We start from the raw sequence: 18,718 nt of genomic DNA, 5'->3' as shown, positions 1-18,718 counted from the left end.
CAAAATATTTCATCTGCTCTTTTAACATTTTTAATGCAAATACATTTCTTTGAATACTGGGTCCTTTATATCTACATATACTATTACCTGTATTGTAATGAACACCACAAAGGCAAAATCTATTGACAAATTTTCTAGCTAATTAATACATGTTTAATTCTATCTGTACAATTTAGATACTTTTTTAAAATTCAGTTTGTTTAGAATCAGATAAAATATTCTTATAAGGTTGGAAAATTATTGCTTTAATTTTATAGTGTAATAAATGCCACTCTAATAGTGGCAACTGGCATAAGCCTCTCAGAGATTGCTACCTGGAAATGACCAAACAGCATTTAGAACTGCAATCTACTGGGTTGCTACAAGTTATTATCAACTTGATGGTACATAACACAACAACAATAACTTATTACCCTCATAAAATTATAAAATAATGAAAAATTAAATCTTATGCATTGTGTATATATTTAAATATTGTAAATTTTACTTACTTTCCTGCCGTAATATGAAAATTACCAGCAACTTTGTTTACTATTAATGTGCCATACAAACGACAAGCATCAAAATCTCCAGTAGCCGGTATCTCCCTATTAATGAAAATTTACATCAATAAAATTGTATTTTGAATATTTCATTTTCAACATTTATAAATTATTTATATTCATCTAATAAATTCAAAATGAAAGCAATTGTTTACATACAGAAAATTTTCCTTGAGACAAAAAAAGATTTCAAATAAATCAACAATTTCTTATCTATGTAAATTGTTAGAAAAATCAATGGTTAAATTAGGAATGCTAAATTTAATAAATCAAAAGAATATGCATGCTTATCAAATATCAAGAAATTACAAGCTGCTGTATTTTTATGCTTCAATTCAATTCAATTGCTAAATAATTTGGCATTCACAGTTAGCAGAATGCTGCCATTTTATAATAAATTTAATAACTTTAATTGAAAGAAAAAGCTTAATCAAAGTAATGTGAACTAACAGCTATATCCTGAACAAATTGTATTACCAATTATAATAGCTGAACTTCCATTCTAATCTTTGCTTCTAGGCATAAATTAAATTTAGAATCAGAGTACAACATTAAAGATCAGCTTGTCTTACAAACTGGAGATAGTACTGTATATATCAATAATCTCAAGATATTTTAGACGTGATTGTAATGTGTTTTGATGTAGAATGTGCACTATCTCTAGAGGAATGGCTGTCAACATCAAGGACACGGCTCCTATGTCACATGCCTGGAGGTTAGTATTTGAGTGCATTTAGCAACTGTATAGAGTTTTATAAACAGTTTGGTCGTAGTACATTTATTGTTTTTTATGATTTTTGTTAACTATAGTTATTTAAATTTTTTGTATATGTTATATTTTTCTTCTGTATTCATTTTAATTTATATTACTATACTTCTGCACATGTGAACTTCTTATGCAATGAACATTTTAAAATTTATCTGGTTATTCAATTTTGCATTCCACCAATAGAACCCGAGAATGGCCTTTACAAAGGTTGAAAATGTTTGTTTTTCAATAAATGTTTTTGTTCTTTTAAGTGGATTATGATTTTGAAGTGTTCTTATATTATTATTTGATTTAAAAAAAACAAGATGTGCAAGTATAATTTATATTACCTTGCAGGAAGTCCTCGTAAAAGATTTGTATATCCTTCTTTCCAAAGTAAATCTTGAATAGCATGATGTTGTTCTCTAATATAGATATTTATTCTCTGCATTGTTAACCAGTGAGCCCTTTGTTGAGGTGTTAATTCAAAATGTGTTGGGTGTTCTTCTAATTTACCAAAAGCTTGAACATTGTTCTCATTAGTTACATCTAAAATATCAGCACCTATTGCTATAAAAATAAAATTAAAAATAAATTGTTATATCCAACGTTAATATCATATCCTACATTAATATTTAAAAGCTTTCTGTAATGTTTGTTTTTATAGATCTGTTTCTATTCAATAGCTGAGTAAAAATGCTTTTAATGAAGTTGCTTCCTTAATTTTGAAAATAGACAAAATCACTAGGCTTTGTTTGACCTACTTTGGACAAAAGATGCATGTTAATTTGCTTGAAAAAGATGTCATGCTAAGACTGGTCCAACAACCAGTTTAGCATTCTGGCAAAAGACTTGCTAGCTTGACACTCTCAAGACTGGTACTGGCATGAGTGTGCTAAAATAGTTGGCACAGGATGGAGAGCATTAGCTTTTGAAATCTCGAAGTGTTGAATATAACCAAATGGATGCATGCATACATAATACATATATACTTTAAAACCTACACAGATAAATGTTATAAAGAGAAGCATGTTTGTTCCAGAAACTCTTTCAAAAGATATACACCATGATTAAGTTAGAACTGGATATAATACAAAATAATGATACAGAAACCACTAAAACTCAGCAACAACTCATTTTATTGTAATAAAATGTCATTCTCAGGTTTAAGTAGTCCAGAATACAATATGGAAAATAGAATACAGTTTGAAAATTAAAGAACATGACCTGACTGGTTAATATTTGAATTTAAATTTAAATTAATATTTTACTTCATTCATATATTTATTTATTTCTTATGAATTTTGAAAAATGAAAATGTGTTCATCCACACAAATTAAGAGAATTTAATAAAATGCTAAATGAATGCCATATTAGATAGGGCTATATTACTTAGCATTTAATTATTAATAATTAAATGCTAAGTAATATTTGTTTGGCTTTAATATAACTACCAGGCTTATGGATTTTTATATTTGTATATAGAATTTTATACATAAGTTATAATCCTTAACATTTCATATGGGATTTAATATTGAAATTTGCCAAAAATTGCCACACAGACTTAGCCATATGTGTGGGCTTGCTGTTATTGTGAATTTGAACAGCAAGAAAAACAATAGTAACTGTACTATTGTTTTTCTTGCTGTTTGCAACAGATTGCGTTACAACACTTTAAAAATTTGTAGTTAGAAAAGCTGATTGTTTAGTTTTATGACCATGTCAGTTAATTAAGAAGTGCACCATATTCAAGATGCACTATGCTTTCTTTCTGACAAAAACAATGATTATATCACCTGTAAAATATAATCATTATTTCAAATTTCATAATGCTTTAAGTTGTAATCTTGAAAGAGATTTCTATTGGAATGAATACAACTTTAACTGGAATTTTACCCATACATTTTATAATCAATAATTGTTTTTTAAGGAATTAAGTGTTTATATTTTGACAAATTGGCTGTTGACAGACATTTATCTTCTACTCCGCAATCAGATTCTACTAAAGAAACTTTCCTGAGCTATTTTACAAGAACAAAATTATTTAATACAAAAACATTTCTCTTTCATTAACAAATCCTCTTTCATCTTTTATCAATTCTTACCAAAAGATATGTACAGTATTTTCCAGCATTCCTGCCAATTAATAATTATAAATCCTAAAAGATGCCAAGGATATTCACTTTCCTTTAAAGTTTGTCTTTCCTCAAATTAGTTAATCATTCAGAAATGTATGCAGTTCATAAATCTTTTCTATAAAAAAAATGTTATCATTTTTTATGTTTTACTATTCATTTTTCCACATTTTTGGAAAAATTTAATATATACAAGCATTGTCTAGAGCTTTCAGATGTAATATTACCAACACAATGATGAGCTAAACACTGATGAATGCATGTGTGAAAGCTGTGAAATGTGTTACAAATAAGACAAGGCAAAGAATACCAGTCAAATTTCATTTATTAATTGTAAAGGTCGCTTTTAGCGTCCTAAGTCAAAAAGTCAAAAAGCCAGCAACAGAGATAATTGGACCCACCTGGCGTTGGGGCCATAAACGGCTGGAAAGATCAAAGGAGTAGCGTCTCCGTTTAAGGGTCAATGTGTTTGCCACGTGTCGGCTGGCATGGGGAAAAATGCAAACAAAGGACGGACGCGAACGTAAGCTACGTTGTCGGGAAAGAGGGCGGACTTCTTTGGAAGCTCCCAGGGGAAAGAAGAATCTGATTGGCCGCAAGTTGTCGCGGTAGGATCCCTTAAATGGTAAGGGATGCGAGAGAAACGGGGAGAAGGGCAAGAGACTGTTAACACGGTAGTTTCAGGCACTTGGATAGCCCGCTGAGCATAGAGAGAGTGTTCTCCTCTGACAACGATCTCAGGGACGGGTAAGTGCAGAGACTGGACAGGCCGTATAGTTGAGCCAACTCCAGAAAGGCGACTTGAATTCCCCAAAGTTTAACAGTCCCCAATAGACAAGCCGACGTGAGATACCACATCTTGGTTGCATAGCGTATGTAATGTTGTCAAACATTGTACATCTTGTAAATATTTGTTGTGTAAATAAACTGTATACATTTACTTGTTGAGTGTGGAGGTGTATCTTTGCTCGAACCATCTTACGGACATTCTCGAGTCACAAAACCCAACTCGAGACGGAACATTCGTTAAGATCGTGACGGATTAATAAGGATCTTCACTTTAATCAAATAGAGGGAATAGATTTCAGTCTGTCCGTTATAGAGAACCAAAAATGTATTTATACTAATTCTTCATCCTCACTCGATCTTCCCGCGACAACTATTTATAACACAATTCTGCTTAAAACTAAGACTATCACTACTTACGAACTAGATAGAGAAAGAAGTTAGAGAGTATACTGGTAGCTTAGATCGGAGTTCTGATAATGAAATAACATGGACAATAACGTTGTATGGACGGTAGATGCTCAGTCTGTTTACATCCGGTATAATGATAACCCTTTATCATTTAATATTTCTGAGGAAGGTTTTCTTGGGCTTGGATGAAAGGGCTCGCTCACATAGTTCTGCACAATTATACCACTTAGCTTGATGTCACTGTTCACATGTGGTCTACACTGTCTACCTCTGCTTTCATATCTGTCTAGGCCTCAGAGTCCTGGTAACTTCTCAACCCACTCAGCCTCCCTCATTCAATCTTGTGAGGCCTGGAAATAGCCCCCCCAAAAAAGGGGATATGTACAAATTTGTTAAGTTAAACCCCAAGATTATAACTTTTATAAGTATTGAGTTGGCAATACCGGACTTTGACATCAACACTCATAAAGAGTAACGGGAAAAACAAAATTTTAGGTAAAGAAAATTTAGAAAGAAAAATATTAAAAATTTAAGATGCAGTTTAGAAAGCAAAACGAAACTAGAGAGAAAAAAATATAAAGATGAGCGTAGGTGTCATAGTTAACCACTAAATGTGATCATAGTCTAAAAGACAGTGTCAAGTAAACCTTCTCTAGCCAACCTTTCCCGTTGTAAGGAACCAAGTCCGAGCGTTATTTTTATTTTACTTTTATTTTGCTTATTATTCTATTTTTGTTTGGGGCTTATGTTTTGTTAGGACGAAGGTTTCCTCACCATTCACCTTCAGTAATTAAAAAGAGAAGAAATAAAACCCAACTCACCGACGAAAGAAAAGCGCCATAGGACTCACGCACATTTTCGCTCCCCGAGCGGCAAAGAATAGGTCCGCACCGAGAAGAGGGGGGGGAGAACCCACAAGCACGAAATAAAACTCGCTAAACCTTAAGTAATAAAAACGTCCCGGAAAGAATTGTAAAAACAAATAATGTAAAAGGTTAGTGAGTAAACTGTCGGAAAAAGGGCTGCCAGACGATGAAAAACGTTATTGTTAGCATTTAAGTATGTAAATGAGGGGAGTGACCGCATTCAGAATTGTGACGTCACCTCACACTATAAATCCCGAGTCTCAAGTGAAGACGGAGAGGTGAATTCTGATAGCAACGAGCTTGGTGAGCTTCGCAGCAGTAATAGAGAGGTGTCCGATAGGATCTCGAATAGTTCCAAGGTGATTTGAAGTGATTCGAATTTGGATCGACAGTCTGAGAAAGTCTTGAGAGTTTGAGGAAATAGGTTCCGAGTATATTGAGGTGACGATTAGGATCTCTAGTTTATAAGAATTATTGTTATAAGTTAAGCTTTTTGGTTTTGTCGGATTCCCAAGGGGAATAGTTAAGTTAGACATAGATTTGAATTGAGAATTGTCGGGTTGACTTTGTTGAATTTCTTAGAATAAATTATTGTTTGATTTTTACTAAATATTGTACATAGTTATTGCTAAACGACTAATTAAATCTTTGGTTTTTTTCTATTGACAAATATTGTCTTTATTTAATTCGGTGCACGCTTAAAGTCCAGGCCTGGCACGCTAACGCGAATCCGAGTAAAGTACCCGGTAGGTTAACGGTTGTTTCCGACACGGTAGAGTCGATAATCGTTGTAAACTAAAATAGTACTTTACAACTGGCGCCCGAACAGGGACTCTAAAGGTTAATATTAGACTTTGTTGCTTTCTTTGTTGATCTTGACTTTAGCTTAGAGGAATAACACCTCGTAATCTCAGAAAAAAAAAATGGAAGATAGTGCACCAGTCACCCGAGCCGAATATAACCAGTTGCAACAACAATTGTCAGTACTGTTGCAACAAGTGTCATCCTTGTCAAACGCCGTGACTCATCTGACTTCATGTGTCACGTCTGGAATTGTAGAGCCAACAACACCGAACGTTACAAGTGCTGTACGGCCCGAAACTTCTACTCCGAGACAGGAAGTGCCTACATCTAATGCATCGATGGTCTGGCTTCAGACTGCACCGCCGCCGCCAGCCATCCAATTTAACGGTAGGTCAGCATTAACTGCTAATGATTTCTTGCAGGACCTCGAACAGCATTTCCTGGTAAACCAAATACCGAACACTAGATGGGTTGATACTGCCGCTAGTTGTCTTCGCGGTAGCCCAGCAATGTGGTGGAAGAATGAAGGACGCCACCGAATCGGCAACAGTTGGCCGTTGTTTAAGCGATCTTTTCTGGATCTTTACGCTCCTTTAGCTGACGAAGTAGCTGTCGCTAAAGAACTATTTAGTCGACAATACACAGGAACCAATGGAGTCGAGCAGTTTATATGGACCACAGTACAGCTATACCGCACGTGGAGACCTTTAGCTCGAGATGAGGAAATTATACAATGTGTAGTTGCCCAGATGCCTCTTCCGTTACGTGAGTATCTGGAAAATCGCCGTTCTTATTCATTAAACGAGTTAGTACGTACTGCGAAAGAGTACGAATTTAGACGAAACGACCAAGGTTCTCCTGACAGTGCAAAGCAGATTAAGGACTGTCGAAAAGTAAGTAAGCAGCTAGAGCCGAAAAATTTTGCACCGGCAAAGTCACCCATGACCTGTTATTCATGTGGTGAGGTGGGACATTTTTCGAGGAATTGTCCAAAAGGGAAAGGACAAAATGATCAAACAAATGTCAAGACGCCCAATAGTCCCGAACGAAAAGTAACCTGGAAAAGGAAGGGTAATGGAAAAAGAAAACCTTTAAACTAAACCGGAGACAGCGAGGGGAGGATCCTGTCTCCAATATGGATCCAAATACCTCCACCGTAGGACTAATCGTGAGTGAAGCCTCCAAGTTGCCTGAGGTAAATATTTTTATTAATGGAGTACTAACCTCAGCCCGGATTGATACGGGTTCTGACTTTACTTTAATCAATGAGTTAGTGTGGAGGAGAATTTCTTTTCAGAATAGAAATATTCGGTTACAAGCAGGACCGAATTTTAAGTTAGCCATTGAAGGAGGAAAAGGAACCTCCATTGGAAAATTCCTGGCAAAAATCCAGATTGGAAGTGTTACCCTTCGACAAGCGTGCGTAGTAGTAAAAGGACTTATAATGCCATGCTTACTAGGGCGTGATTTCGCCAAGAATCATAGAATAACAATGGACTTTAAAAATTTGACAATTTCTTTGGACGTAAGTCATCCCAAAGAGAGAATTTCACCTAAGTGGGACGAACTCCAAACCACTTTAAGTGGTGAAAGGTTAGTAACTTTGAAAAATGTATTATTGCAATACTCGCAACTGTTTACAGATAAGCCGGGACTAACTAATATGATAGAACATGAAATCGTCACTGACAAAGCGACACCAGTATGTGGACGTCCGTATAAATACTCTGACGTAAAGTTAAAGGAAATGAACCGCCAGATAGCGGAAATGTTAAGAGATGGTATCATCCAACCATCAAATTCTCCGTGGGCATCCCCGGTCGTCATGGTCAAGAAAAAAACGGGCGATTGGAGATTATGTATCGACTATAGAAAGCTAAATCAGGTAACAGTGACTGATAAATATCCTTTACCGATTATTTCAGAATTACTGACTTCGCTTAAGGAAGCGAACTTTATAACTACCTTGGACTTATCGTCTGGTTACTGGCAAGTGCCATTAAAGGAACAAGACAGACCGAAGACAAGCTTTATTACGAATAGTGGCTTGTATGAATTCCTGGTCATGCCGTTTGGGCTCAAAAACGCCCCGGCAACATTCCAAAGACTAATGGACAAAGTCCTAAAGGAAGAAAAAGGGAAGTATTGCCAAGTTTACTTAGACGACATTATTATATACTCATCTACTTTTACAGAACACATCGAACATTTGACCAATGTGCTCAAACGATTGGCAGCTGCAGGACTAACCATTAAGTTGGCTAAGAGTAACTTTTGCCGCCCAGACGTTCAGTACCTGGGATTTAAAGTCAGCAATAAAGGCATTGCGACGGAAGATGAAAAAGTAAGGGCCGTTCGAGAGTTTCCGACGCCCAGAAATACGAAGGATCTTAGCACCTTTTTAGGAATGTGCAGCTGGTACTGTAGATTCATACCTAACTACGCAACTATTGCCGAACCATTGTATCAATTACGGCGGAAAAGGAAACGATGGGAGTGGACGGAAGAATGCCGGCAAGCTTTTGAAAAGCTAAAAAGTAAGTTGATAACTGCACCTATTTTGCAGCTTCCTAGGCCAGGTGTGCCCTATACGTTATATACAGACGCTAGCACGGTAGGACTGGGAGCAGTGCTTTGCCAGGAGAAAGTCATTGCATACGCTAGCCGTACTTTAAACGCAGCCGAAAGGAACTATACGGCCACGGAGCTTGAATGTCTAGCCATTGTATGGGCTACAGAGAAGTTCAAAATCTACCTAGACGGAACCAAATTCACCGTCGTAACGGACCATTCTGCATTACGATGGCTTAATAGTTCTACATCCCTCTCAGGTAGGTTAATGAGATGGGCATTAAGATTGCAGGAATTTAGTTTCCAAATCCAACATAGAAGTGGAAAGGACAATCAATTGCCAGACGCTTTATCTAGACGTCCATTGGAAGATCCACAACTAAGTAACGACTCAGACATAACCGCAAAATTGTTAGCGGTAACAACATTTGAACGAGAGAAAGACCTTATAGACGCTCAACGAACTGATTCACAGTGGAGCGGACTGTACGATTACTTAGCGACTGGGAACTTACCAAATGACCCAGCCATGTCAGCAGAAATAGTAGGTAAGTCATCCCATTACCGGCTAGTAAATGATGTTTTATATTATAGCCGGAAAACAGATGACACTGGAGGTTACAGACCAGTAATTCCGTACAACTTACGGGAGGATGTATTACAAGAACTACACAATCATCCCACTGCTGGCCACTTAGGTGTACGAAAGACTACGAAAAAAATACAACAACGTTGCTATTGGCCTGGAATGAGAAAGGACATAAAAGAATATGTACTAGGATGCCATACATGCCAGATAACGAAGTTCGACCAGAAGAAAACGGCCGGACTAATGCAAGTCCCCGAGATAACGGAACCAGGGGAAAAGGTAGGCGTAGACATTATGGGACCCTATCCCAAGTCCAACAAAGGTAATCAGTATCTTCTTGTTATGGTGGATTACTTCAGTAAGTGGGTGGAGATTTTTCCCCTGCGGAAGATTACCGCGGAAAATGTGGTAAATTGTATGTATAAAGAATACTTTTGCAGGTATGGCATGCCAAAAATCTTAGTATCCGATAACGGACCCCAATTCATATCTCACCTCCTAGCGGAAGTTTGTAACCGCACCGGAATTAAGCATATCCTGACGACGCCATATCACCCTCAGTCGAATTTTACGGAAAGAACGAACCGCACCTTGGGTAGGATGATTGCGGCATACATCGAAAGGAACCACAAAGAATGGGACACCCACATATCGGAATTTGCGCTGGCCTTACGAACTTCAGAACAGGATTCGACGAAATATACGCCAGCTAAACTACATCTCGGGAGAGAGATTGCACTCCCGTGGGACCGTCTAACGGCTTATCCAAGTCGCCCTACGACTATTAGAGAAAAATGGGCAGAATTACAACAGATAAGAAAACAAGCCCGAGACAACGTGCGAACTGCACAACAGAAACAGAGAAGGGCTTACAATTCACGAAGACGGCCAGATACATTCAAGGTGGGTTCATTAGTTGTTTTAAAAGCTCACCCTATTTCTTCTTCTAGCCGACACTTCAGCGCTAAATTGGCACCTAAGTGGTCAGGACCTTACGAGATCGCTAAGATTATCTCACCAGTAGTCTACGAGATAAAAGATCCCCACACTGGGGCCAGCCACGGAAGTCAACATATCGCTAATCTGAAGCGATACACCCTTTTTCCAAAGAGGAAAACTGCTACACCCCTACTCGCAACCAATAGGGGCAACGTTAGAGGATCACACTCCGTTACGGGATCGTCGATGGATCACGGAACCCGAGCGCCGTCCATCGCCAGAGCTAGACCGTCTGGAGTCATCCAACGACGATTACGACCGATGCAACGAGTGGATTACAGACAACTCGCCGGTCTCACCAGGAAGCCGAGAGCCCAAAGATAGAGAAGGAAACCAGAGGTATATATTTTTCTTTACAGATGGTCCTTGACCAAATTAATTGTAATCCAAGGGTCCCTAGAAGGGAAAGGATTTTGGCTACGGGGGGGAAGAAAAAAAAAAAAAAAACAATTTTTTTTTTGTTTTTCTCACGATGACGGACTGGAGTAACCACACACTAAAACCATTAACAATGCTAAACTATAACCCGACAATCAGTCCGTAGCGTGAAGAAAGATGATAATAAATCGTTAGAACAAAAATTTTGGGTTAACGTTTCACCCTGCTCACGCCAAATCAGAGCGTGAAAATGGCAACAAACCTTGGAACACGAAATGATCACATGTCAACAGTTTCCCCTCTATTGTATCATTACGTTAGAATAAAGTTACTAAGCAACGAGTCACTCTCGCTTATGGTAAATCATTGTAAGGGACGTATTCCTTTGTAACCTGGCAGCAGTTGTAAATAAGGCGCACTACTTAAAAGAAAAAAGAGTTGGAGGATTTCGGCATTAAGTAAAAAGAGAAATAACTTTCTCTTTACTCTAAAGGGGAAGGGGTGTAAGGAACCAAGTCCGAGCGTTATTTTTATTTTACTTTTATTTTGCTTATTATTCTATTTTTGTTTGGGGCTTATGTTTTGTTAGGACGAAGGTTTCCTCACCATTCACCTTCAGTAATTAAAAAGAGAAGAAATAAAACCCAACTCACCGACGAAAGAAAAGCGCCATAGGACTCACGCACATTTTCGCTCCCCGAGCGGCAAAGAATAGGTCCGCACCGAGAAGAGGGGGGGAGAACCCACAAGCACGAAATAAAACTCGCTAAACCTTAAGTAATAAAAACGTCCCGGAAAGAATTGTAAAAACAAATAATGTAAAAGGTTAGTGAGTAAACTGTCGGAAAAAGGGCTGCCAGACGATGAAAAACGTTATTGTTAGCATTTAAGTATGTAAATGAGGGGAGTGACCGCATTCAGAATTGTGACGTCACCTCACACTATAAATCCCGAGTCTCAAGTGAAGACGGAGAGGTGAATTCTGATAGCAACGAGCTTGGTGAGCTTCGCAGCAGTAATAGAGAGGTGTCCGATAGGATCTCGAATAGTTCCAAGGTGATTTGAAGTGATTCGAATTTGGATCGACAGTCTGAGAAAGTCTTGAGAGTTTGAGGAAATAGGTTCCGAGTATATTGAGGTGACGATTAGGATCTCTAGTTTATAAGAATTATTGTTATAAGTTAAGCTTTTTGGTTTTGTCGGATTCCCAAGGGGAATAGAGTTAAGTTAGATATAGATTTGAATTGAGAATTGTCGGGTTGACTTTGTTGAATTTCTTAGAATAAATTATTGTTTGATTTTTACTAAATATTGTACATAGTTATTGCTAAACGACTAATTAAATCTTTGGTTTTTTTCTATTGACAAATATTGTCTTTATTTAATTCGGTGCACGCTTAAAGTCCAGGCCTGGCACGCTAACGCGAATCCGAGTAAAGTACCCGGTAGGTTAACGGTTGTTTCCGACACGGTAGAGTCGATAATCGTTGTAAACTAAAATAGTACTTTACACCGTATGATCTATACGAAGCTCCATTTACACCTGGAGACAGGTAGGAGACCAATTAGGAAGCGCAGAAGAATAATCTGTCCAATTAGCTCCAAGTTAAGCTCAAAAAACTTATAAAAATTCCGACTGCAAGGAAATAGAAGACTTCCTCTATAACATATCCAGCCTTCTGGAATCGTCGCCCTCTTCGCTCTGTGCTTCTGCTCACCGCTATCTTGTGTTACATATCTGTGCCAAACTTTAATACGCCGCTACCCCGGGGTCCGCCATCGCTGAACGAAAGAAAACATCTGATGACATCTAACGGACTGGATGGTGCCTGTAAGGACCTTGTCAATTATATGTAAGCATTTTTCGACAAAAATAAACGGTTTCTTTGAGAAACGCTTGTCTTTTCTGCCTCCTCAAAACCGCCACCCACATCCCGATGGTTGGGAATAAAAACTCCCCCCATTTTGATGAGCTTACAATCTCTTCTTTCATCAGTGACTAAATAAAAACTGATTCTCCATAACACCTGTTCCCCTGGTTCCCCTCGTGCAGAATTCTTTCTTTTTTTTCTATTCCAGCCAATCAGGACTAGTGTTGCCACCTTTACAAAATCGCTGACCCAGATGGCAGGTCAGGTTTGTTCAAACAGAAGTTCCTGACACATGCACAATGTCATTTTACAATGTGAAGAATAACGTACATGCTGGTTCTAAAACAGTTACAGTTAGGGACTAGGGATTTGCGTAGGAGTAACATACAAGCAAAAAACAAAAATTGAGAGGCAGGTTGTGCGTCACACGTCAGCATAAACAGAGTAACATGGCAGAATGGCAGACGAGTTTCAGTGAGTGTGAGGTCTTTCGTTGTTCAAATAGTGTAAATTTATTACAATATTTGCAAGAACTTTGCTTCATCGTAATTTCACAATGTTTACAAAATTCCTGGACAACATTAATAGTTCACCTGGACGGTAAGTCTGTAGTGCTCCGCTACTAAATTTATTATATACTGTCAATGTTTTGTTTTGCTCGTATCGGGTTTTGTTATTCTCTTTGTAATATTGTGGCGCTATCATCACGTACCGCCTTTTAGGCTGGTATGTTTTGTATGCATTGATTGGCTGGTAGGAATCACGTGTTGACTACGTGCCCGGATGGTGGGAAAATATAAAAGGATACGACATTGTGTGAAGAGAACTTTTTTCCTTTTGGTTCGTTCGAGGGTTTGTCGTTCGGACTAGAGGAGTGAGGTGGTCTCCCAAGTAAGGAACAAAGGGAAGGCAAGAGACACCAAGAGACCACGTGAGTATAAAAAAGACAAGAGGAATATTAAGTAAAAAGGCGAGTCAATTTTAACACGTGTTTCTTGTTCATTGGGAAGAGTGAGAGAAAGAGTGATAACCCCGATCGTAACGTTTATCATATATTGTTTTATAGAAGGGGTTCTTCTGTAAATATATTGTAATTCATAACCTTACTTTAGTTAAGTTAGTAATTAAGTTTAAGTTTTGTGTATCCAATTAGGTTAAGTCTTAGTTTTATTAAAATAAGTTAAATTGTGAAGTCCTCAATCCTTTTCTTATCCCAACTCAATTCGGGATTCGTTTCGGCAATCCACGACACTACAAGTCAATTCCCAGACTGTCCGGGTGAAAACCAGATGGGTGGTAACACTAATCAGGACCCACGAACAGCAAGGCTTATGTCAAGTGACAGAAATGGGTTGAAGACAGAAGGAAGAAGAATTACAGGAAGGAAGAAATGTAGTGTCTATGCTATATACAACTACAGTAGAGAGTCATTTATCCGAATCAATTGGAAACTGGGGTTGTTCGGATAACTGATTTTTCGTACAACCGATTATGTACAAAAAAATATATTAACCTGTCCGATGTTAAAATTTTTCTCTGTTGTGTGTCACTTCGTGTTGAATTTTTCTCCATTGCGTGTCACTTTGTGTTGAATTTTCATCGATTTTAAGCCTAATGAAAATTTTTATAATAATAATCGAGGCTATTGTATCGTTAAAAATTATTTCTTTATTTTGTACAAACAAAATAAATATATTGAAAAATATAAAAACATAAAAATTATACTTTAGAAGTAAATCTAGTATCAAAAAAGTTCAATTCAGCACGACACAGTCCGACTGGAAAGCGTTTGGATAACCGACGTTTCAGATAACTGGTGTTCGGATAAACGACTCTACTGTATATACAAAAATAAACATGGTGGACAGCCACACATGAACACATACTAGTGCAGATAATTTTTATTTGTAATGTTGTATGCACTTTCAAATTTTTTAGAGAAATAAAAAATTGATCCAGAGATTTTTGATTAGCTATTATATACTTAGAAACATAGTTGAATTAAAGAAATGAAAAAAAGTGTTAGTTGTTGACAAAGAAAATATTAAAAACATAAAACATTTATACTGAATATAAATTATTGAATAAATCACATTACTTTGCGTGTACAGTAGAATCCATTTATTATAATTATTTTAAAACTCATCTAAACTCATAATAACTGACTGATAACATTAAACAGATAACATTAAGATAGCAATTACTGAAAATTTGATGGTTTCCAATTGATTTCAAACAACATATAATCTTGATACTATATCACTTGTTTACAACTAATGTCATTTGAAAATGGTGAAATGATATTTTTACAAGAGATTGACTCTGATAAGGGATAAGTTTTATAAAAAAAAAAAACAATTGTAAATGCTATAACAAGTAAAATCTTCATTAAGTCTGACCTCACTTGAGATAGGACACATGACCCCCCTTCTATATTCTCATTCCTAGACCTTTAACTAACAAAATTTAATAGATTAAATGCTCTTAACAAACAAACTTCCCTGCAAAATTTCAGAAATTTTTGACAAAAGGCATAGGAGTTATTAAGTTCAAAGTTGGTAAACAAAACTGTGCTCCATACACACACATCCATACATACAAAAAAAACCCAACTTTTTATTTTGCATTTCTCAATGTTTCAAGGTCCTTAATCCAAAATTGTAAAAATCTAGGCAAGTCATTTTTTGACCAATCACCATACTCTCCTCTGTTATATCTAACAGTCATGAAAGTAATTAAGTAACTTTAAGATTTATTAATTTGTAATTATCATTATCAATTAATTTTGTAATTCATCCTGTACTGTTTGCCTGTTACAGTTTTCAAAAGCAGGAAGGGTATAATTGAAGAAATGTCAAAAAAAATGAAACTAATGTATTCTGAGCAAATAATGACTAAAATGATAAATTTGTAATCTTTTAAGTACTGGTTTAAAACTGATCATGATTACCTACTGATTAACCATATGCATGAAAAAACAGCTTAAAAATGTCTATTTACCTGTAAGAAAACAATAACACTAACCAATTTCTAACTACAATGAGAAAAATTTTTATATTGTATTTTGATTTGTGTGTTTTGAGATATGTTAATTTTAATATGATAACTGATAACAATATCCATTATTATAATAAGTAGAGTCAATTTTTAAACAGATTATTTAAAAATTTAAAATTATTTAAAAAATTTAATGATCAATAATAAAATTATATAGGAGTTGTCCTTTAATTATGTGTACAGTTTAAGAGAGGGATCACAAAAAATACTTGATGGAGAGGGAGGAAGTTAATGCATTGTACACTTTGGGCATTTTTAGTGGTATTAATAACATACAAATTTTTTGTTCTTACAAGCCCATTTATTAGTTATGTGAATAAACTATCATAAAATATTAAAAACTTTTTAGTCACATCTTCAATGTCGGGGAATTCATGAAATATTGTACACATAATTACTGGACAGTGCCATTATTTCAAATGTAAAATAAATAAAACAGCAGTTATTACTTTTTTAATGAATACTTACTGTCACATGGCATTGCTACTGTTATGTCTACATTAATTTTTAATTTGCTGCAAATTGAAAATAAACTATTATTAAACAAATCATTGCCAAGCTTAAAACAATAAATTTTAAAATGAAAATAAAAAGTTTTAAAATATATTTATAACTAATATAAAAAAATTTAATTAAAATTTATTTTATTCCAAAAAATTCATTATTAACATTTAGTTTTTGGAAATTTTGTATAAAGTGAAAAAATTGTAAGGCCGCCGACAGGTGGGGATAAGTGAATCCCTGGGTCAGGATGAACCTAAGGGACGTTTGCATGTGGGAGTGACGGAGGAGGCAAATGATGACAAGTGTTTTACATAAGAAAACCCGTTTATTGGAGAACATATATGCTTACATCCACAATAGACAGTCCACTTCTCTACAGTCCTTCGGAGTGGCGAAGATTTCCCTTCCGTCGAAGCCCCGGGGCGGACGAAATGAGATCGCTGGACCGATGCTCGCAGAGGTGCGGAGGCGTCGTACGTCGTTGGCGGCGACACAACACAACACAGGTCACAGCTCTTTGCGGGATGCGGAGGAGACTCTCTTGACCTTCGGGATCCCGGGTTTTTATAGTTCTTCGCCCGCTATTCCGATTTCCGATTGGCTCTTCATCCCCTTTCCCGTTTTCCAATTGGTCTTTCCCTTGTTTCTAAGCGAAACGTGGGACGACCCGGGTCATGGGAAAGGTCCGACTCGGAGTGTCCATCGGGCGTCTTTTTGACCATTGTGTTCGGAGACTGTTGACAAATTTACATGACTCGGACTCATAATTTAGCCCGTTAATTGCGGTTTCTGTCATCTAGGAACTTTTACGATTCAAGCGCGATGGTTTTCTATCTATTAAACTGCCCCCCCCTTTCGAAGTTGTTTTCTTAGATCGACTATTTATGAGCACTCGAGTCAAAATTTCACCTATTTATGAGTCTTTACGTCATAATTCCATTTATTTATGGCCTTTCGTGTCAGAGTTCTTTGACATAGATAGATCGTTTTTAACACGTGTTTTGGCACGTGTTCCGGCACGTGTCCCGGCACGTGTTCTGACACTCGTTGGTTACATCTTGCGCCGCGATGTCTAGGTCAAGAGTTTTTTTTTCTTCTTTTTTTTTTCCCTTTTTATGTAATCTGTTGTTGTAATTTAAATGGAAGAATTTCGCGATTTACGGACCTCATCTGCAACCTCACAAAATATTTTCAATAATTAAATTTAAACTAATTAAGTATTTTAAAAGAAATTTCAATTTGTTTAGTAATAATTCTTTTAATATTTGTATTCATATTTATTTAAATATATAATAATACTTCTTTCCAAGTATGCTACAAAAATTATTTTGAATTTGGTCCAAATATTTTAAATCATATTGAAAAAAATTTTGCTTCTTGTCCCTCACCATCTAGCCACCCTTATTGTGGGCTGGACCATGATGGATATAATTAAAAAGTTCTTCTAGTGTCTTCAGAGTGAGAGTTAAAAAATTTACATATTGTTACATATGGCAATAATAATATTAATTTTAGGTTAATAGCATCAAGGATTCTTAAAATATATAAGTGTGCATTTTTAATCTAACAAGAGTAAAACATCTTTTTATGTTCATTTATGAACACTTTTATACAAAGTAGTTGGATGGCCAAGTGTTAAGGTTGCAGCTGGGAGACTGGAATCAAATCCTGATGAGTCGAAAAAACCTCAGGAATTTTATTATGGGATCTATCCCTCACAACCCTGTTCTTTTTAGCAAACCAATTATGGGCTTTTCTAAAAAGGATCTCTTTGTGTCCACAGTGTGAAAAGAGTTAAAGAAAGGTGCATTGTTGAGTAAACACTCAACAATGACACCTTTTTTTTTTTTAGTTTTATATTATTTTAATTTAAAAAAGAAAAATATTGTGTTGCCATAATGAATTTTGCTAGTTTTTTCAATTGTGAAAAATGATGCTGAATATTTTCACCATAGCTGCTTGGCCATCCAAATGTTTATGTAATTTTCTGTGTAATTTAATTTTATTAAAAATTGCTTAAGAAATATTTGTAGTGCTATGCGACTATTGTAAATAATTTTTATCTTGTTTTGTGATTTTTATATGTAATTGTATTCTGTTAGCTGTGTTGGGTTTTTGTTTGTAACACACGTGTGTTTTATTTTGTCACCTTTCACCATTTATCGGGTCGTGTGACTACACATTTGCCAATTGGCTAACTTTTATATCACATGACAAAAAAATCCTCGGATGGCAGGAAATATAAAAAGGTGAACGTATGACCGGAGAGGACATCTTTTTCTCTTGCGCTTTCGGATGTTTGGACAGACTTTAAGGGAATCCAAGTTATCATCAAGTGAAGAATTGAACTAGTAGGTTTGCTCTTCGGGAAGGTAATCCAAATCCATCTAACACTAATCACAGAGTATCAACGGTAAGGCCGAGATAGTTTGAAGATATGCATGAGAGGAACTAAAA

At 36.2% G+C, this 18,718-nt stretch overlaps 1 protein-coding gene across 1 annotated transcript in view; it reads right to left on the bottom strand.

The window, feature by feature from the left end:
• Positions 1–18,718, bottom strand: part of LOC136989940 (endoplasmic reticulum-Golgi intermediate compartment protein 2) — a 42,323-nt gene that overhangs the window by 5,537 nt on the left and 18,068 nt on the right. Inside the window, exons 4-6 of the mRNA XM_067288248.1 lie at positions 16,226–16,272; positions 1,641–1,860; positions 492–587 (exon numbers count right to left, since the gene is read on the bottom strand). Of these exons, the coding sequence (XP_067144349.1) occupies positions 492–587; positions 1,641–1,860; positions 16,226–16,272 (363 nt within the window). The remainder of the gene's footprint in view (positions 1–491; positions 588–1,640; positions 1,861–16,225; positions 16,273–18,718) is intronic.

This window comes from Centruroides vittatus, unplaced genomic scaffold, assembly GCF_030686945.1.
Source record: "Centruroides vittatus isolate TY-2023 unplaced genomic scaffold, ASM3068694v2 scaffold_769, whole genome shotgun sequence".
Classification (NCBI taxonomy): Eukaryota; Metazoa; Arthropoda; class Arachnida; order Scorpiones; family Buthidae; genus Centruroides; species Centruroides vittatus.
This window is presented reverse-complemented; position numbering and strand designations above follow the sequence as displayed.